The sequence below is a fragment of the Xyrauchen texanus genome, chromosome 6 (assembly GCF_025860055.1).
Source record: "Xyrauchen texanus isolate HMW12.3.18 chromosome 6, RBS_HiC_50CHRs, whole genome shotgun sequence".
Taxonomy (NCBI): Eukaryota; Metazoa; Chordata; class Actinopteri; order Cypriniformes; family Catostomidae; genus Xyrauchen; species Xyrauchen texanus.
This window is the reverse complement of record NC_068281.1, coordinates 11,955,556-11,971,466: the sequence shown is the minus strand read 5'-3', so window position 1 is coordinate 11,971,466 and position 15,911 is coordinate 11,955,556. Positions and strand designations below refer to the sequence as shown.

At 37.0% G+C, this 15,911-nt stretch overlaps 1 protein-coding gene across 2 annotated transcripts in view; it reads right to left on the bottom strand.

The window, feature by feature from the left end:
- Window positions 1–566: 566 nt before the first annotated feature.
- LOC127645439 (UDP-glucose:glycoprotein glucosyltransferase 1-like) overlaps window positions 567–15,911 on the bottom strand; it is a 48,056-nt gene continuing 32,711 nt past the window's right edge. For both annotated transcript variants that reach the window (XM_052129059.1, XM_052129060.1), the window contains 12 exons: window positions 15,223–15,381; window positions 15,049–15,134; window positions 14,404–14,488; window positions 8,206–8,294; window positions 8,011–8,115; window positions 7,543–7,627; window positions 5,745–5,927; window positions 4,960–5,120; window positions 4,724–4,838; window positions 4,118–4,234; window positions 3,057–3,213; window positions 567–2,889 (listed from right to left, as the gene is read on the bottom strand). In XM_052129059.1, the coding sequence (XP_051985019.1) occupies window positions 2,864–2,889; window positions 3,057–3,213; window positions 4,118–4,234; window positions 4,724–4,838; window positions 4,960–5,120; window positions 5,745–5,927; window positions 7,543–7,627; window positions 8,011–8,115; window positions 8,206–8,294; window positions 14,404–14,488; window positions 15,049–15,134; window positions 15,223–15,381 (1,368 nt within the window). In that variant the 3' untranslated portion in view covers window positions 567–2,863. The remainder of the gene's footprint in view (window positions 2,890–3,056; window positions 3,214–4,117; window positions 4,235–4,723; window positions 4,839–4,959; window positions 5,121–5,744; window positions 5,928–7,542; window positions 7,628–8,010; window positions 8,116–8,205; window positions 8,295–14,403; window positions 14,489–15,048; window positions 15,135–15,222; window positions 15,382–15,911) is intronic.

The window sequence follows — 15,911 nt, the reverse complement described above, 5'->3', positions numbered from 1 at the left end:
AATTGAGTTGTGCTTCCATCGTGTGGTAGAATAATATATTGCAACGAGAGGAGTTTCAATTCCCCCAAAGAGAGGTTTAACATGCTTACAAAACTTAACAAAAAGCTCCATTCTGCTTCCATGGCATTTTTGGACATGCTAACATAGTAATGACATTGCCACGTTACCACATCCAGACAACAATCCAAAGGTTTTCTTTGAATGACATTTGGGTACCATGTAAATACCATGGGGTATGTGAATATGGTAATACCACAACAAAACCCTGGCACTGCCACATTATTTTCTGTAAGGTTACGGGTGCTGCAACTAGTGGACAGTCAAATAATTTCCTTTAAGAAATAATAATAACACACTGAATTATAATTAATTCCAGATCTTAATGAAATTCTGACTTCTGGACAACAAACTCCCAAGTGTGTTTTGACAAAACAGACCACAATTATGCCTGTAATAAAAAGAAGTGATGGATCTTGAGTAATTTATACAGTATGTCCTTTATAGGACTGTGCTTAAAAAAATAAAAAGGTGTGTTAAACAATTTAAATAATCGAAGCTTTCATTTGGTACATCTTTTATTACAAAATATTGTCATCCCACAATTAATATTACAGTAATTCCAAAGGATCATCATCATTCTAAATCAGTCCTTTTTCTCAAAATGAAGTGTACTCAAAGTACATTAGATAAAGACAACCACAAGACACTGGAATGAACCTCTCAGATATAACGAAACACAAGGAACTGTACAAGCCCCGTTTTCCTTTCACTCTTCAGGGTCTGTGTGACATCAAATGGACTCAGAGATCTATTGCCAATATGCATGTAATATTGCCAGGTAATTACCCAGGATGAAAAACTTACATCTATATTACTTATAGTCCCATGCCATATGATGATGATGATGACGATGATGATGATGATGATGTTGACAATCAAATGTATAGGGCTAGTGGTCAAGAGAGGCCATTCTCAAACCCTCAAAAGAGTTACCACAGAAACAGACGAGGCCACAGTGACTGACCATGAAAGAAATATTAGGTTCCCACTTCAATGAGTTACATATGAAATCCAGTGATTTGAAAGAATACCAAGAAAACAAAATTCCAGATAAAAAAATACAACCTGTAATTACTTTTTCCCTGCAAGCAACATCTCTAGGGAAACCTGACAAGCAGGGTTTTTTCCCTTCCATTTTAAATATATCATTTAGATCCTTTGGGGCTAACTGGACCATTGACATGGGTTCATTAACTGAATGTGCTATTATGAATAATTTTAATGTTGAGTAACCATCAGTCAAAATTAAGCGGTGACGACACTACTGGAGCTTGTCGATGCCCACAGAAATCTGTCAGTAAATACAAATTTCTTATTAATCTTTATTAAAATGGGAGTGGTGGTGGCTTAGTGGGCTAAAACACAACTGTTAATCAGAAGGTCGCTGGTTCGATCCCCACAGCCACCACCATTGTGTCCTTGAGCAAGGCACTCAACTCCAGGTTGCTCTGGGGGGATTGTCCCTGTAATAATTGCACTGTAAGTCGCTTTGGATAAAAGCGTCTGCCAAATGCATAAATGTAAATGTAATCTCAGCTGTGAATAAAACAACCAAATAGCTTGTTCCTGAGTTAAAAGATCTTCTTGATGTGTCTCTTAAAGGAGTGATGTGAATTAACATCTTTAAAATGCCTTTTGGACACAACACTATGTCACCATTTAGATTAGACGGATCATCTGTAAAATGGAACCACCACTCACAAACACAAACAAAAAGAGACCGGTTTGACTTGGGCAAGAAAGAAAATAATGTCTGTTTACCAAAAGATGAATTCAGATTTCTTTTTTTTTACATTGAGCTTCTAAATTAAAATGTGTCACAAGAAGTGATTTGTGCTTTGAAGTCATCCTATTATGACATCACTTTGCTGCCATTGCATTGCAAAACCATGGGTGGCTTTTAAATGAACAGTCTGTGTGCCATTCTTCGTGATTTAATAATAATTTTCTTGAGAGCAAGTCAGTGCCTGACATTACAGCTAAGAGGGACATTTATCGAATCCCTTTTTTCATGTTAAAAATGTGCACATGCACTTTCTGTGGCTTGCTCAATTCAGTTATTCCTAGACCAATCAGAGACTGCGTTTACCTTTTTTCTCCAGTGGAACTGCTTTTGAATGTGGCAAATGCAGATGTCCATCAAGCCTAAAGTGTTTGAGTAAAAGGGATAGTTCACCAAAAAATTAATTTGATCATGCATTCACCCTCATGTTGTTCCAAACCTTAATGACACAACGTTGGAACACAAAAGGAGCTGTCAGGCAGAATGGTGGTCTCAGTCACCATTCACTTTCATTGCATGATTAAAAAATAAAATGAACATCATAAAAGTGATCGGTGACTGAGGCTAACAATCTGCCAAACAGCTCCTTTTGTGTTTCATGAAAGAAAGTAAATCGGGCTTGAAACAACAAAAGGGTGACGTAAGGTGAAATAAATTTAATTTTAGGTGAACTATGCCTTTAAGCATTAAAAATAATTTTAGGTGAACTATGCCGCATTAAAAATAATTTTAGGTGAACTATGCCTTTAAGCATTAAAAATGCCCGGTGATTGGAGATGCCATCAGCCCTAATGAATGTACACCTGCTCTCCTCTCCATGTGTTTTACCCTGAGCCTCAAACCTCCAAACAAAAGCGGTGATCATTAGAAACAAAAAGGGAATTTGCATTATATTTGATTAAAGTTCAAGTTCAGCACAAATGTCAACCTGTTCCTTGAGGATAGGCTTGGTTTAAAAAGCGTAAAGAAAAGACAACTCTTTAATCAGAGTACCCTCTTCTTTGGTGGTAGATCTTCAGCTTAAAGCTCTGTGTGCTCATCACCACCTGACAGAGAGAGAGAGATACAGAGAGATAGAGAGAGAGGAAGAGCAGAGAGAGACTCAAATTTACCAATTTAAGAAGAAACAGGTTTTAACATGTTGAAATGCACAGTGCCATGCAATATATTTTAGTCCTCAAGACAAAAAAGGAAATGGACAGATAGAACTCACCTGTGTGTTTTCTGTCTGTAGTCTGATGGGTGCCTGTTGTGCCACCTGGAGCGAAGGTGTTGTAGATTTTCTTAATCTCCTGGTCATAGTCACTCCACTCGGCTACTATACGGACAGCAGCCTGCAGCTTTGGCTCTTTTGTCTGAGGGTTGTTGCACTAAGACAGAGACAGCATCTCAAATCACTGACTATAAGCTAAACATGAAAATCCCAAAAAAGTGAGCAGCTGTTAAAGAAACAGTTGACCCAAAAAATGTAAATGCTCTCATCATTGACTCACATTCATGCTATCCCAGATGTGTCTGACTTACTTTCTTCTGCTGAACACATGATTTAAAAAAATATATAATGTCTATACAATGCATATAAAAAGCAGCATAAAAGTCATCCATACAAGTCCAGCTGATATATCAGTGTATTCAGAAGCGATATTATAGGTGTAGTTGATAACAATATCAATATTTATGTCCTTTTTCTTTAATCTAAATTGTAAATTTGGAAGTGAAACTGGACATTTATAGTAAAAAAGGACTTCAATATTGATCTGTTTCTCACCCACACCTATAATATGGCTTCTGAAGACATGGATTTAACCACTGGAGTAGTACAGATTTCTTTTATGCTGCCTTTGTGCTTTTTGGAGCTTCAAACCACCATTCTCTTGCATTGAATGGACCAACAGAGCTTTTTTTTTTTTTTTTATAAAATTCTTCATTTGTGTTCAGCAGAAGTAAATGATGAAGAATTTGGTTGTACTTTTTTAACAGTACGTGTACTTTCAGGATACTTGCAGTGTACTTACCCAAGAAACTTCTGATTAATATTAGCTAACTACATGTACTTAATATGGGTTAGGTTTAGGGTAAGTACCCAGTACTTTAGTTGTTGTAATTACATAGTAAGTCAATTTAGAACAGTACTGTAAAATAAATTGCAACCAAGAATTTTTTTTTTTTTTGGGTGAACCATCTTTTTAAAAGTATAGAGTACTGTGTATTTGTAAAATGAGTAATAAAGTAAAAACAATAGTATAAAATTTGTAATAAAATTCTTGCACCTACCAGATCTATTGTCTTTGCTTTCGTTTTAGAAGTATTATCACACCAGGTTTCACACCAAAGCCACTCTTGAGGAAGTGACTTTATTGGCACTTGGTGGATCATATTGTTGGGCAGATCCTGACAGAAAAAAAAAAAAACAATATAAATGGAAGGAACCAAAATTTGGATCATTAGTCTAGAAAAACTGGAGGATATATGGCCATTTCAAGATTAACACGTCCATTTGGCTGATTAAGAGAAGTGGTAGTAAGTTTCCCCTTGCCTTGCCAATGGATTAAAGATTTTATAAACTAATTCAAATATTTGATGTGAATTTTGAGTAAATATTATGTGAAATAAAGTGTATTTGTTTTTAGCAATTTTTTTAATGTGTCATATTTGATTTTTTTAAAACATAGCCATCGGCCACCCTCCATTATAGATATCGTATCAGCCTTTAAAAACCCATATCTGTTTACCAATAATAATTCACATCAAAGTTGACAGTTAAAGATAAATAATGAGTTTGTGTTTGGGTTGCATTGCTCAGAAACATGGAACACATAGATAGAGGGTCTTCAGTGTGGGAACTGATACAGGTGAGCAGACTATCAGTGAATGTCACACCTGGTCCAGGTTGGACAAGCTGTTGGGGTCTTGACTCAGACCCTGGTATTGGCCTCTCAGTCTGTCACCAGCTGCAATCTTCCTAAACTTCTTAAGATCCACCACATACAAAGCACTGAGGAGCACACCACAAAACACTTTGATGCACTCTAATGGGCAGTCAAAATGGTATAGATCTTAATTACATAACAAATCATAATTCCATAACAAATCATGCATGCATGAACCATTCTTACCTGATATGATATTTACGTCCCGCCAAGTGACTGGCCCAATACCCTGACTTCCAGAAACGGTACCCATCCATCTCCCTTCGGCTCTCACAGAAAGGAGTGTAACCATATGGTGCCCCCTCCAGGTCAAAGTCCCGCAACTCCTTTAGGTCTGTGCGAACTATCTGTATAACAAAAAAACAATGTCATAATTTATCAGTTCATACAACCCTAGAGAATATTATGGCCTAATTAGCTAATTAAACTGACATAATCTTTTGACAGACTAATAAAGTTTAAAACGTGGTAAAACTGAGGATCTTTATAACACTACAATGCTAAATTTCCTCCACCAGCTAAACTCAAACTGTATATAACTACCAAAAGGTGGCAGTAACATAACATCTGATGCATAATGTGTGTGATACTTTTTTAAGCATAACATTCTTAGATTTATATTTGGATTACAGTGAAGTGACTAGCACTATGTTAGAAATGGAATACTAGCTTACAACTTACAACTTTTAATCCCATTATGGGTAAACAAAGTCAAGTGCATTGCATTGTGGGATACAATGTGCTCACGCCGTGTCCTCAGCATGTATTCTGCACATTTTAGCAAATGAAATATTCCACACATTCAGAAAATCTGCATACTGTGCACAGTATACAGTACATTCCATATACTGCAGAAATAGTAAGAGCAGGATGGTAGTATGTTATTCCGAGCCTAGCCTAGGAATCAAATGCAGGTTAGATCTTGGTGATCACTAAGAAAACGTAGATTATGTTATGCATCTTTTTTGTACCTGATCTGCATCTACAAAAATGATCTTTTCCACAGCGAGAGGAAACAGCACATCGAGGAACAGAATCTTATAACCCCAGATGATCCGTTGCTTTTCTGTCTGCTGGTGGAGCCAACGTGGCCATTTATACTGTACCAACTCATACTGGAAGCCATAATTTTCTGCCATATATGGGATAAAATCCTGCAAGAAATACACAAAGATATCAGTTACAATCGGCAGGTCACAACAGAGGTAATTTACATACAGAAGCCCTAAAATGCACAGCAGCAAAAAAGCTTGTTTAATTTTAAAGGGATAGTTCACCCAAATATGAAAATTCCCCAATCATTTACTCACCTTCGTGCCATCCCAGATGTGTATGACTTCCTCTTCTACTGAACACAAAGTTTTAAGAAGAATATCTCAGCCATGCTGGTCCTTACAATGCAATTAAATGGTGACCAGACCTTTGAAGCTCCACAAATCACAAAGCCCACATAAAAGTAATCTATATGACTCCAGTCTTTAAATCTATAATCTATCTTCAGAAGCGGTTTGATAGTGTGGATGAGAAACAGATAAATATTGAAGTATTTTTTTTTTTACTGAAAATCTACACTTTCACATTTAGCCACCTACTGGTGGGGGCTTGTCAAAGGTGGAGATTTATAGTAAAAATAAAAGAATTAAATGTTGATCTGTTTCTCACCCTCACCTATCATATCGCTTCTGAAGACAAGGATTTAACCACTAGAGTTGTATGGATTACTTGTATGCCCTTTTGTGACCTCTAGGTTCAGGTCACCATTCACTTGCATTGTGAGGACCAAAAGAGTTGAGATACAGAATTCTTAAAAAAACCAAAAAACATTTTGTTTCTGTTCAGCAGAAGAAAGTCATGCACATCAGGGATGGCATCAGTTCCTGTAATGATGAGAATAGAATTTGCATTATTAGGTGAACTACTATTTATATCTTTGGTGCAAGAAACTTTAAAATTATAAGTAAACACAAGGACAAAAACAATATAATGCAAAAAGAAAAAAAAAAAGTATAGAATATAGCACCTTTAAATAAAAGGGTTATTTTTATTTATTTAAATTTAAAAGTTTTAAATAATTTTAACTAAGAACTAAGCATAATGATAGATCTAAAAGAATATTATAAAAAATATGATAAATTAATGAAATATGTTAGAAGTAAAAAAAAAAAAGGAATATTAAAAAAGGGAAACTTAATGTGAATTTGTTCTGATGTGAATATATGTCTTAATCTCTTTAACCAACCAGTTTATCAGATAAGGTCAAACAAAAAGTAAAGGTCAACCAATATATCACTTTTAATGATTAATCTGTGTTGATAGCTGCTTTTGGAACTATCGGTTATCTGCAAAAGATCGTTACTGATTTTTTCAAATTCCTCTATATTCATCGGATTAAGGTTTTTGGCCACAGAGGAACACATAGTTTACAAAAAGCTTAATTTGGTAAATATTTAAAACCATCACTGTTTAAGTTAATTCATGAATATTAATGTGAAAGGTTATAATTGGGATTTTGGGTGAACAACATACACACATCTGGAATTTAACTCATTTTGGACTCTTGTACCCTGTATGTCTATGCCTGTCACAGTAAGGAAAGACTTGTAAGAAATGTTTAACATTCAATAAGTACATTTCTAAAACTATAGTCCGATTAATCGGTTATCTGACTTTTCCTCCACCTTGGTTATCAGTAGTGGCAAAATCCATTATTGGTACACCTCTATACAGTAGTGTTATCATCATCATTATAATTATAAATTCTGTATGTACTTTAAAAGCTGGAGATAGGTAGTTTTTGAGGAACCAGAACTTGACAGGTGTTTTGGTGTGCTTGAGCACAGACAGCATCATTATCCTGCAGAGACAGAGAGAGGGCAAAGTTCAATACAGTGTGGCTGCAGTGACGGGCTGCAAGAGTTATGCGAGTGACCTTCTAAACTGAGCTGCATTACACAACCAATAACACTACAGCTAAAAAGACATGGCAAGTCCAAAAATCAGCATTTGACAATAGGCTTTTACCCTTAAAAAAAACATATATAAAGAGGAAAATGTAGCGTTATTACATTTTCTTAATATATGAAATAAGATATATATGCGCCATTTTCAAATATCACATTGGGATATACACATTAGGATTTGGCAGTATTACAAGTTGTAGCAATTTTGATTCATTAAAATAAGATGTCTTAGCAGAAATGCCATGGTTCATTTGAGGGTATGAGTCATGATGTTTACCTGAGGAACCTCTCGTACAAGTGACCAGAGGCCACAGAGAAAATGTTGATGACATCTTCTTTCTCCTGTTTGAGTTCTTCTGGATTGGAACCACCAGTAAATCCTCTGAAAGAGTAAAAGACATTGAAAAGACACCTCTAATTGACACTCCTAAATGAGATCAACAGCAGAATTAAGAAGTTGATGGGTTTGTACCTGGTCAGTGAAGTCCAGAATCCAGAGTCATCCTCAAGAGTTCCATCACTGAGAAGCTCTTCACTCATCATGTCAGGCTTCTTCTGTACCTGAGAACATTAACAGACAGATTCTAAGTGTTTAAAACATCTACATCAGATCTCATAGCACTAATACTGAGCAGATTTAACATTCTGTGAGCCAAATGCGGTCATAATCATGTCAAGACTGTTTAACAAATGCTGTAATTCTGTTGAAAAACATGGTTCACAACTTAGATTATGAAACATGAAAGAGTTTTGGCCCTATGCATTGGGTGATAGGTCAGTGTTTTAAGGAACAGTTCACCCAAAAATGAAAATTCTCTCATAATTTGCTCACCCTCATGCCATCCCAAATGTGTATGACTTTCTTTCTTATGCAGAACACAAATTATGATTTTTTGTATGATATCTCATCTCTGTAGCCAAAATTTGGATGCTCCAAAAATCACATAAAGGCAACATAAAAGTAATCCATAAGACTCCAGTGGTTAAATCAATGTCTTCAGAAGTGATATGATAAATGTGGGTGAGAAAAAGTTAAAGATTTAAGTAATTTTTTGCTAGAAATTCTTCTCCATACCTAGTAGGGGGTGATATGCATGAAGAATGTGAATCGCCAAAAAGATTGTGAAAGTGCTCTATTTCTCATGCACACCTATCATATACCTTCTGAAGACATTGATTTAACAACTGGAGTCTTATGGATTACTTTTACACTGATGTATGCGATTTTTGGAGCTTTAAAATTTTGGCTTGCTATAGATCAAAAGAAGAAATTCTTCTAAAAATCTTGATTTGAGTTTAGCAGATGAAAGAACAAATATCTACACTGTTTGTAGAAAAACCACTTAAACTTTCCTTTGTCATCAGGGCAAAAAAGGTGTTAATGAAATAATTCAAAATAGTTTCATCACCATTGACTGGTAAAAATTCTCAATTCACCAGCCATTGGCAGGTGAGACAAAATTTAAATTTGAAACCCTGTTGACAGGTCCAACTTGGCAAGAACACAGCTGCCAACTGATAAGGAAACAATAATCTAATCCCAAAGACATTCTCTGTTGCAGAAACACACATTCCTAACAGCCAAGGCTGTGTACTTAAAACTGCAAAGTGTAAAAAAAAAAACAGAAATATTTCCACCACACATCCCTGTTCACATTCTTAATACACCCACAGCCACAAAGGAAGCAGCAGGCCTCATTTAGGACACACGCCCACACAGCTGCTGAGATGCGACAGCCTGTCAGATATTCCAGTACACACCTGCGAAGTGAAGATGCGCTCTCTCTTTCTTTCTTTCTTTCTTTCTTTCTTTCTTTCTTTCTCTCTCTCTCTCTGCGCATGTGTTGCGTGAGGTGCGTGGTGAGTGATACTCTTTTCTTTTTTCGGTCTAATTTTATATGCTGTCTTCACATTTTGTATTTAAAAGATTAATTAGGGGAAGTTAGGGATAACAGTCAGTAACTTCATTTGATGGCGCTTTGCCTCATTTCAAGAAAGTTAGAAAAGCTGATGCGCCGGAATAGTATTAAAATACCGGCTGGAGCGGAACGCTTGAGGTGTGCAGCTTGGCGGTGGGTTCGGTTGTAGGACACAACTGCATAAAGTCGGCAGCAAGAATGAATAGTGCAGCTGTACCTTTTCTGGCATCACTTAATTGAGAAACTTAATTGTTGAACGAGGGGTAGTTGTTAAGAATGAACAGTTTCCTGTGTATTAAGTACGAACAGTTTCCCACTTGTTAATCCAGTAAAGAAAGTTATTCTTTCCAATGTGCCCCCGTATATTAGTGATGAATTAATAGAACGTGTATTGTCAAGACATGGGCAAATTGTTTCGGTGATTAAAAAGCCACCAATGGGCTGCAAGCCTCCTCTTTTGAAGCATGTTGTCTCTTTTAGGAATCAACTTAATACGATTCTGAAAAGTGATGTGGAAGAGCTGAATATTGTTTTAAAAGTCAGAGTTGAAGGTTTCAATTATGTATTTTTTGCAACCACCGAAACGATGAAACGTTTCAAAAGTGGGAAACGGGAATTTGGCTCGCTTGTGCTCAGAGCAAATGGGAGATTTGCAGGCTTAATCTGAGGAACGAAATTCAGCTCAGACAAGTGACTTTAGAGCTGCATGTAGCGCTGTCACAAATATCAGGTCAGAGTCAGATCAAACAGCGCATTGTAGTAATGTAGAGATGGCAACTGATAGACCACAGATTGAAGTAGTGATACACAGCGAGAAATATAAAAATATTATCAAGTAGAAGAAAGTGATATCACAGATGTGAGAAAGAAACTAGAAAAATTGTTGAGACAGATTTGGAGGAAAAAGCAATAACGACAGATGAGGATGTTATGTTTAATATTCCTATTGTGAAATGAAAATCAGATAAGAGTGAAGAGGGCTTAAAATCAAAATAGACTAGAAAAAAAATCAATGGTCAGCAAAAGATAATGAAGACCGTAGCACTGAGGAAATGTCTGATGATTCTTCTGCTAATTCTGGAGAAGTGGAATAATAGATTCCACAATGATGGTACATGAGAGAAAAAAAGAAAGTGGATAGTTTAGAAAGGGAGAAAAAATTCCTCAGTAGTACTAAACTAGGTTCAGTTTGTTATTAAAATATTATTTATATTGTCAAGCCGGTTCTCGCCTCCTCCTTTCCATTGAAATATGTTACACTGGTGCCGAAAACCAGGAAGGAGGAAGGATGTGCCGTAGTAGAGTCCTCGCCACTACCATCTAACCCAGCAGAGCAGCTGCCTGGCCACCTGAGAGCGAAGGAACGGCCGCTGACCGCAAGGGGAGGAGACCACCTGGAGCAGTCAGGGCCGCTGCCAGAGGCGGAGTAGACCCCTACAACCACTGAAAAGCAGTGAGGTCTAAAACCCCCGACCGCCTGGAGCAGGAGAACCGCTGCCAGGGGTGGGGGAGACCCCTTCTTTCCACCAAAAAACGCAGCGGGGCATTCCGGCCACCAGGGGCCAGAGGACTGCCTCCAATCCACCCAGGGAGGCACAGATGTCGGTCACTAGAGGGTGGAGGAGAGGCAGAGGCCCAAGCTACGGTGTATCGGAGAACCGGCGAGTATTTTTTTTTTCCCACTCTCCTCTCAATCTCCCACTGCCGCTCCGCGTTGGTCTTTCCCTCTCTTTTGAAATATTATTAGATTTAGTTGGTAACATTGGCCGTTACAGCGTGTATGTACATTGTTTTTTTGTTGTTGTTTCCCTCCCCTTGTCACCCTCCCAGTTCCAGGAAGGTGGTGATGACGACCTGTCGGCAGATGGGGCCGGAAGGGCACACCTCCCCCCAGGGAAAGGGGGGTGTACGTCATGCCTGAGAGAATGAGGGAGGAATGTGGCAGGGCAGAGGGCAGGATTAATTAGGCTGATTATGCCTGAGAGGGATAAGGCCGACCAGAGACGGCAAAGAGACAGAGAGTGAGTTACGGAGAGCTGTCCGACCCCTGTTTGTGTGTTTGTCTTTTTGGTTAAGTTTCTCATTAAAATATTAATTATATCATCAAGCCGGTTCTCGCCACCTCCTTTCCATTGAACTATGTTACACTGACTTAAAGCTTACTACTGTACAATAAATCTAAATGGGAGCAAGAGATATAAGGAAAAGAATCAGTTTTTTCCAGATGCTTCAAATAAAGAATGTTGATATAGCATTTGCACAAGAGAAGCACAGCAATGATATAAATTAAGTTGATTGGAAGAAAGAATGTAATGGAAATGTAATATTAAGCCATAAAACCAATATACGTGCTGGAATTCTTTTTTTGCAAAACATTTCCTTTCATTGTCTTATGAAGTAGAAGAGGTTAATGAAGGAAGAATTTTAAAAGTTGTTGCAAAATATGACTGCATCACTGGTTCTAATAAATGTATATGCTCCAGTAATGGCAACTAAAAGAATGATATATCTGGAAACTTTGTCAAATACCATACAACATTTTATTTTGGCAGGAGATTTTATTTGCACAGCAAATTATATTGATAGAAATCATCTAGAGCCTCATATAGCTTCTAGATTGTCATTGAATCGTCTTATTGAAACTAATGACTTAGTGGATGTTTGGAGAAGATTACATGGAAATTATAGACAATACTCATGGACACGTGTAAGAGATAAATTGATGTCCATTTGACCAAATTTATTGTTTTTGACATCAATGTCAAATTATGAGATCATGTTGCATTAATCCAGTACATTTTTCTGATCATTCGATGGTGACAGCTAGTGTTTTTATCAATTTCTTAAAGATAAAGTGAGCATATTGGGTTTTTAATAGTGCTTTGCTTGAAGATTCACATTTTAAACAGTGTTTTGAGTTTTTTTGGAAAGAATGGAGAAGTAGAAAATGCATTATTTTAGTATGCAACAGTTGTGGGACATTGGGAAAAATCAAATGCAACAACTGTGTAAACAATACCATTTCAATGTCACTAAGAGCATAGCAAAAAAAAAAAATTAAAGCACTTGAAAATTATATTGTTGAACTTCAAAGTTTAATTGAAGTATCAGGGGGAAAAGAAGTCTCTAAAAGAAAAGAAAACTGTATTACAAGATCTGTTAGGATCTAAAGAACAGCATGAAATATGAAATGCCTTTCTGTATTGCAAAAGGAGACAATTTTATAAGTGGCATGTCTGTTATTTTTTATTCTAGCAGTATACATCTCTGCCAATTTTCACTTTCTTGTGAGTAAATACACCCATTATCTGATTCGTCATCCAATATTTGTTCTCTCATCCATCGTTTTGGAGTTTTTTGGTTAGCCATGTTTGCATTTTTAAATTTTCATCACTCCTGCTCCCACCCAAATCGGAGCCCAACAGGGGGGTGCACAGAGCCGCGGTTATCCTCCAGTTATGCACAAAGGATACAGGGGTGATATACTTGAGCAAAAGGAACAAGAAATTCATTTTACTCAAGCCAACCTAAGCCAACACCCTTTCGGGTACATCTTGACTAGCCAATTGGTTGGACCGGGTCCTTCCAAACTCCCGTCTATGTGAATTCAAAGCCAAAGTATTGTGTTGGATCTGAGTCAGCCGCAGCATACACATTCCAGAAATACCAGGTTCTCAACCCAGGGTTGCAACTTACGGCAAAGAATTCACCCAATTTAATAGGGCCCTATTCTACCCCGGGTCCCCATGGGGGTCTGAGTCTAATCATGAAATATAATAATGGAGATGTATCCAACATAAGTGATCCTTTTCCATATATGGAAATTTCACCTGAGCTTACAGAAGAAGACTTTTCTTATCCATTGCTTGATACAAAAAGAGTGAATAGTTTAAAACTATTTAGTTGGTGGCAAAAAGTTATAAAATTAGTGTTAAAGTGTTAAACAAAACAAGCTGAGGAGTAGGACAAATAGTCCATGGAGTTCTCATTTTGGTGTTGAAAATGATTGTAAACCTGATTGTAGAGTTTTGTACAAGCCACCATTTCCCAAAATTACTGGAGATTTGCAATGGAAAATACTGCATGGTATTATTGCGGTGAATGCATTCACTAGTATTATAAACAGGTCAATTGAAAGTAAATGTAATTTTTGTTTATTATATTGTGATAGACTTTGAGACTTCAAGAGATGTTTGTAAATTTTAAAGTTTTATTTTCAAATGTTGGTTTTATTTATGGTTTCAAATATTGGAGAGAAAATAAAAAAGTGAGCAGTTGGTGAATTTTGTAATTGGTCAAGCAAAGATAGCAATATTTTTGACAAGAAGAAAAAAAAAATACATGAGCAAGAAGGAAAATGTGGATGAAACGTTTAAAAACTGCTAAAAGCTATCTAAGCTAAATCTATTAAGAATATTGAAGGTTTTAAGAATGTATGGAATGATGAGAATGCACTGTGCTCTGTTATAGATGATGAAGAGAGTGAAGGGAACTTATAGATTTATGTAATTTTTAAAGTGTAATATGGAGTAATTGAAGTGCTTTTCTGTAGTGCAATTATTGGGTAATGTTTTAATGAACAAATTGATGTGAAAATTAATTGTAATTAAAGAATGTATTAAAATTTAACTCTCTCTCTCTCTCTCTCTCTCTCTCTCTCTCTATTTGAACAGAAATAGGAGGAATACAAAAAGACAAAGAACTTGTATCCAACATCACACTGACACCTGATTCAGACACCCATTACTTACTTTCACTTTAATGATCTTGCTCTTGAAGTTGTTGAGGACAACAATTAAATCATCAGCTTCGGCTGGAGAGTCTGTGCCATCATGACTGTGAGAAATAAAAAAGAAAAGAAGCGGTTTTATTCTACATAGAACAGGGGTGCCCTCATTGGGGCTGCCATTTTAGAATCACATGACCAGCTGAATACTACTCGATTAATCTTAGTAACAGTCTTGTTATTGGACACTTTCAATCTTGGATTAAATTAATCATGGCTGATTGTGTAGTGCATTTCTGCAATGGCATCTGTAACTGAAAACTATTGATTTTGAATGATGCTGCATTCACACCAGGTGTAACTGTAAGTCCAAAATGACAAACAAAAAGGTTACTGATGACAACTTTAAGCGGTTCATGAAACTACAAGCTGCTTATTAAAAATGCCATGCTGATATTTCTACAAATAAGTTAATTTGAATTATCTATTATTTTCTACACTATGGTAACATGTTTAATATTTTAAGATTAAAATGGAAAAAGTGAGTGATGAGTTTAAGCTTGCACTTTAAGAATTCACTATACATGAGGGACACAAATGCCAACCATTTGTAGAATGATCCAACCGATCAATCAAACAGACTGGGGGACCCAAAGAGAGACAGACATACCTGTAAATTTTGTAGATGTCATCCGATCTGCCTTTCCTCAGTCTGAGGATCCAGGCTCCTGGGTTTGCTTTCAGCTGGAAATAGCCCTGTTAAAAGATTCATCAAAGTAAGATCAGTCAACTCCAAGAAAATAGAACCAATTATTTCCTGGATGAGTATGTGACGTCCCCTCACCAGGTTGGCCATAACAATGGTGTCGACAATGACAGGGTCAGAGGCAGTGCCTAGTGTGAATTGCAACCCGCGGGGCGGCTGACCTGTTGTGACGTCAAAGCAATGACCCTCGAGTAATAAATATTCCAACTCATACTCAGCGGCCACAACACTGTCAATCTGCAAAGAAAAAAAAACATTATTGGTCACAATACACCAATGTATGTGTTCACAAATTTCAGTAGCATGAGTAAAATGCATTTGCTTTTCATTGCTTGAAACTGGACAAAATGTTTGATGGAGCGCACATTAGCGTCTCTCAGCAGGAGGTGCATATCATATCAGATATCAAAACATATCAGACATGCTTGAAAAAAAATTAGGTGGGGGACTTGTATTCATCAAGTGACCAGTGAGCTTCTATTACTGAAGAACGGACAAGACGCCAAGCTGATATAAATGTTTTCATCGCACTTGGTGTAAGATTGGTATCCCTGATCTTCATCGGCTCCAGAATGGGTGGGGGGGGTATTAGCAAGATGGGCTGGTTTGAGGATTTCTGTAACTGCTGATCTCCTGGGAATTCATGCACAACATTCTCTAGAGTTTAATCAGAATGGTGCCAAAAACATCCAGTGAGCGGCAGATCTGTGGATGGAAATTGCTTGAGAGGACAATAGAGAATGGCCAGACTGGTTTGAACTGACAAA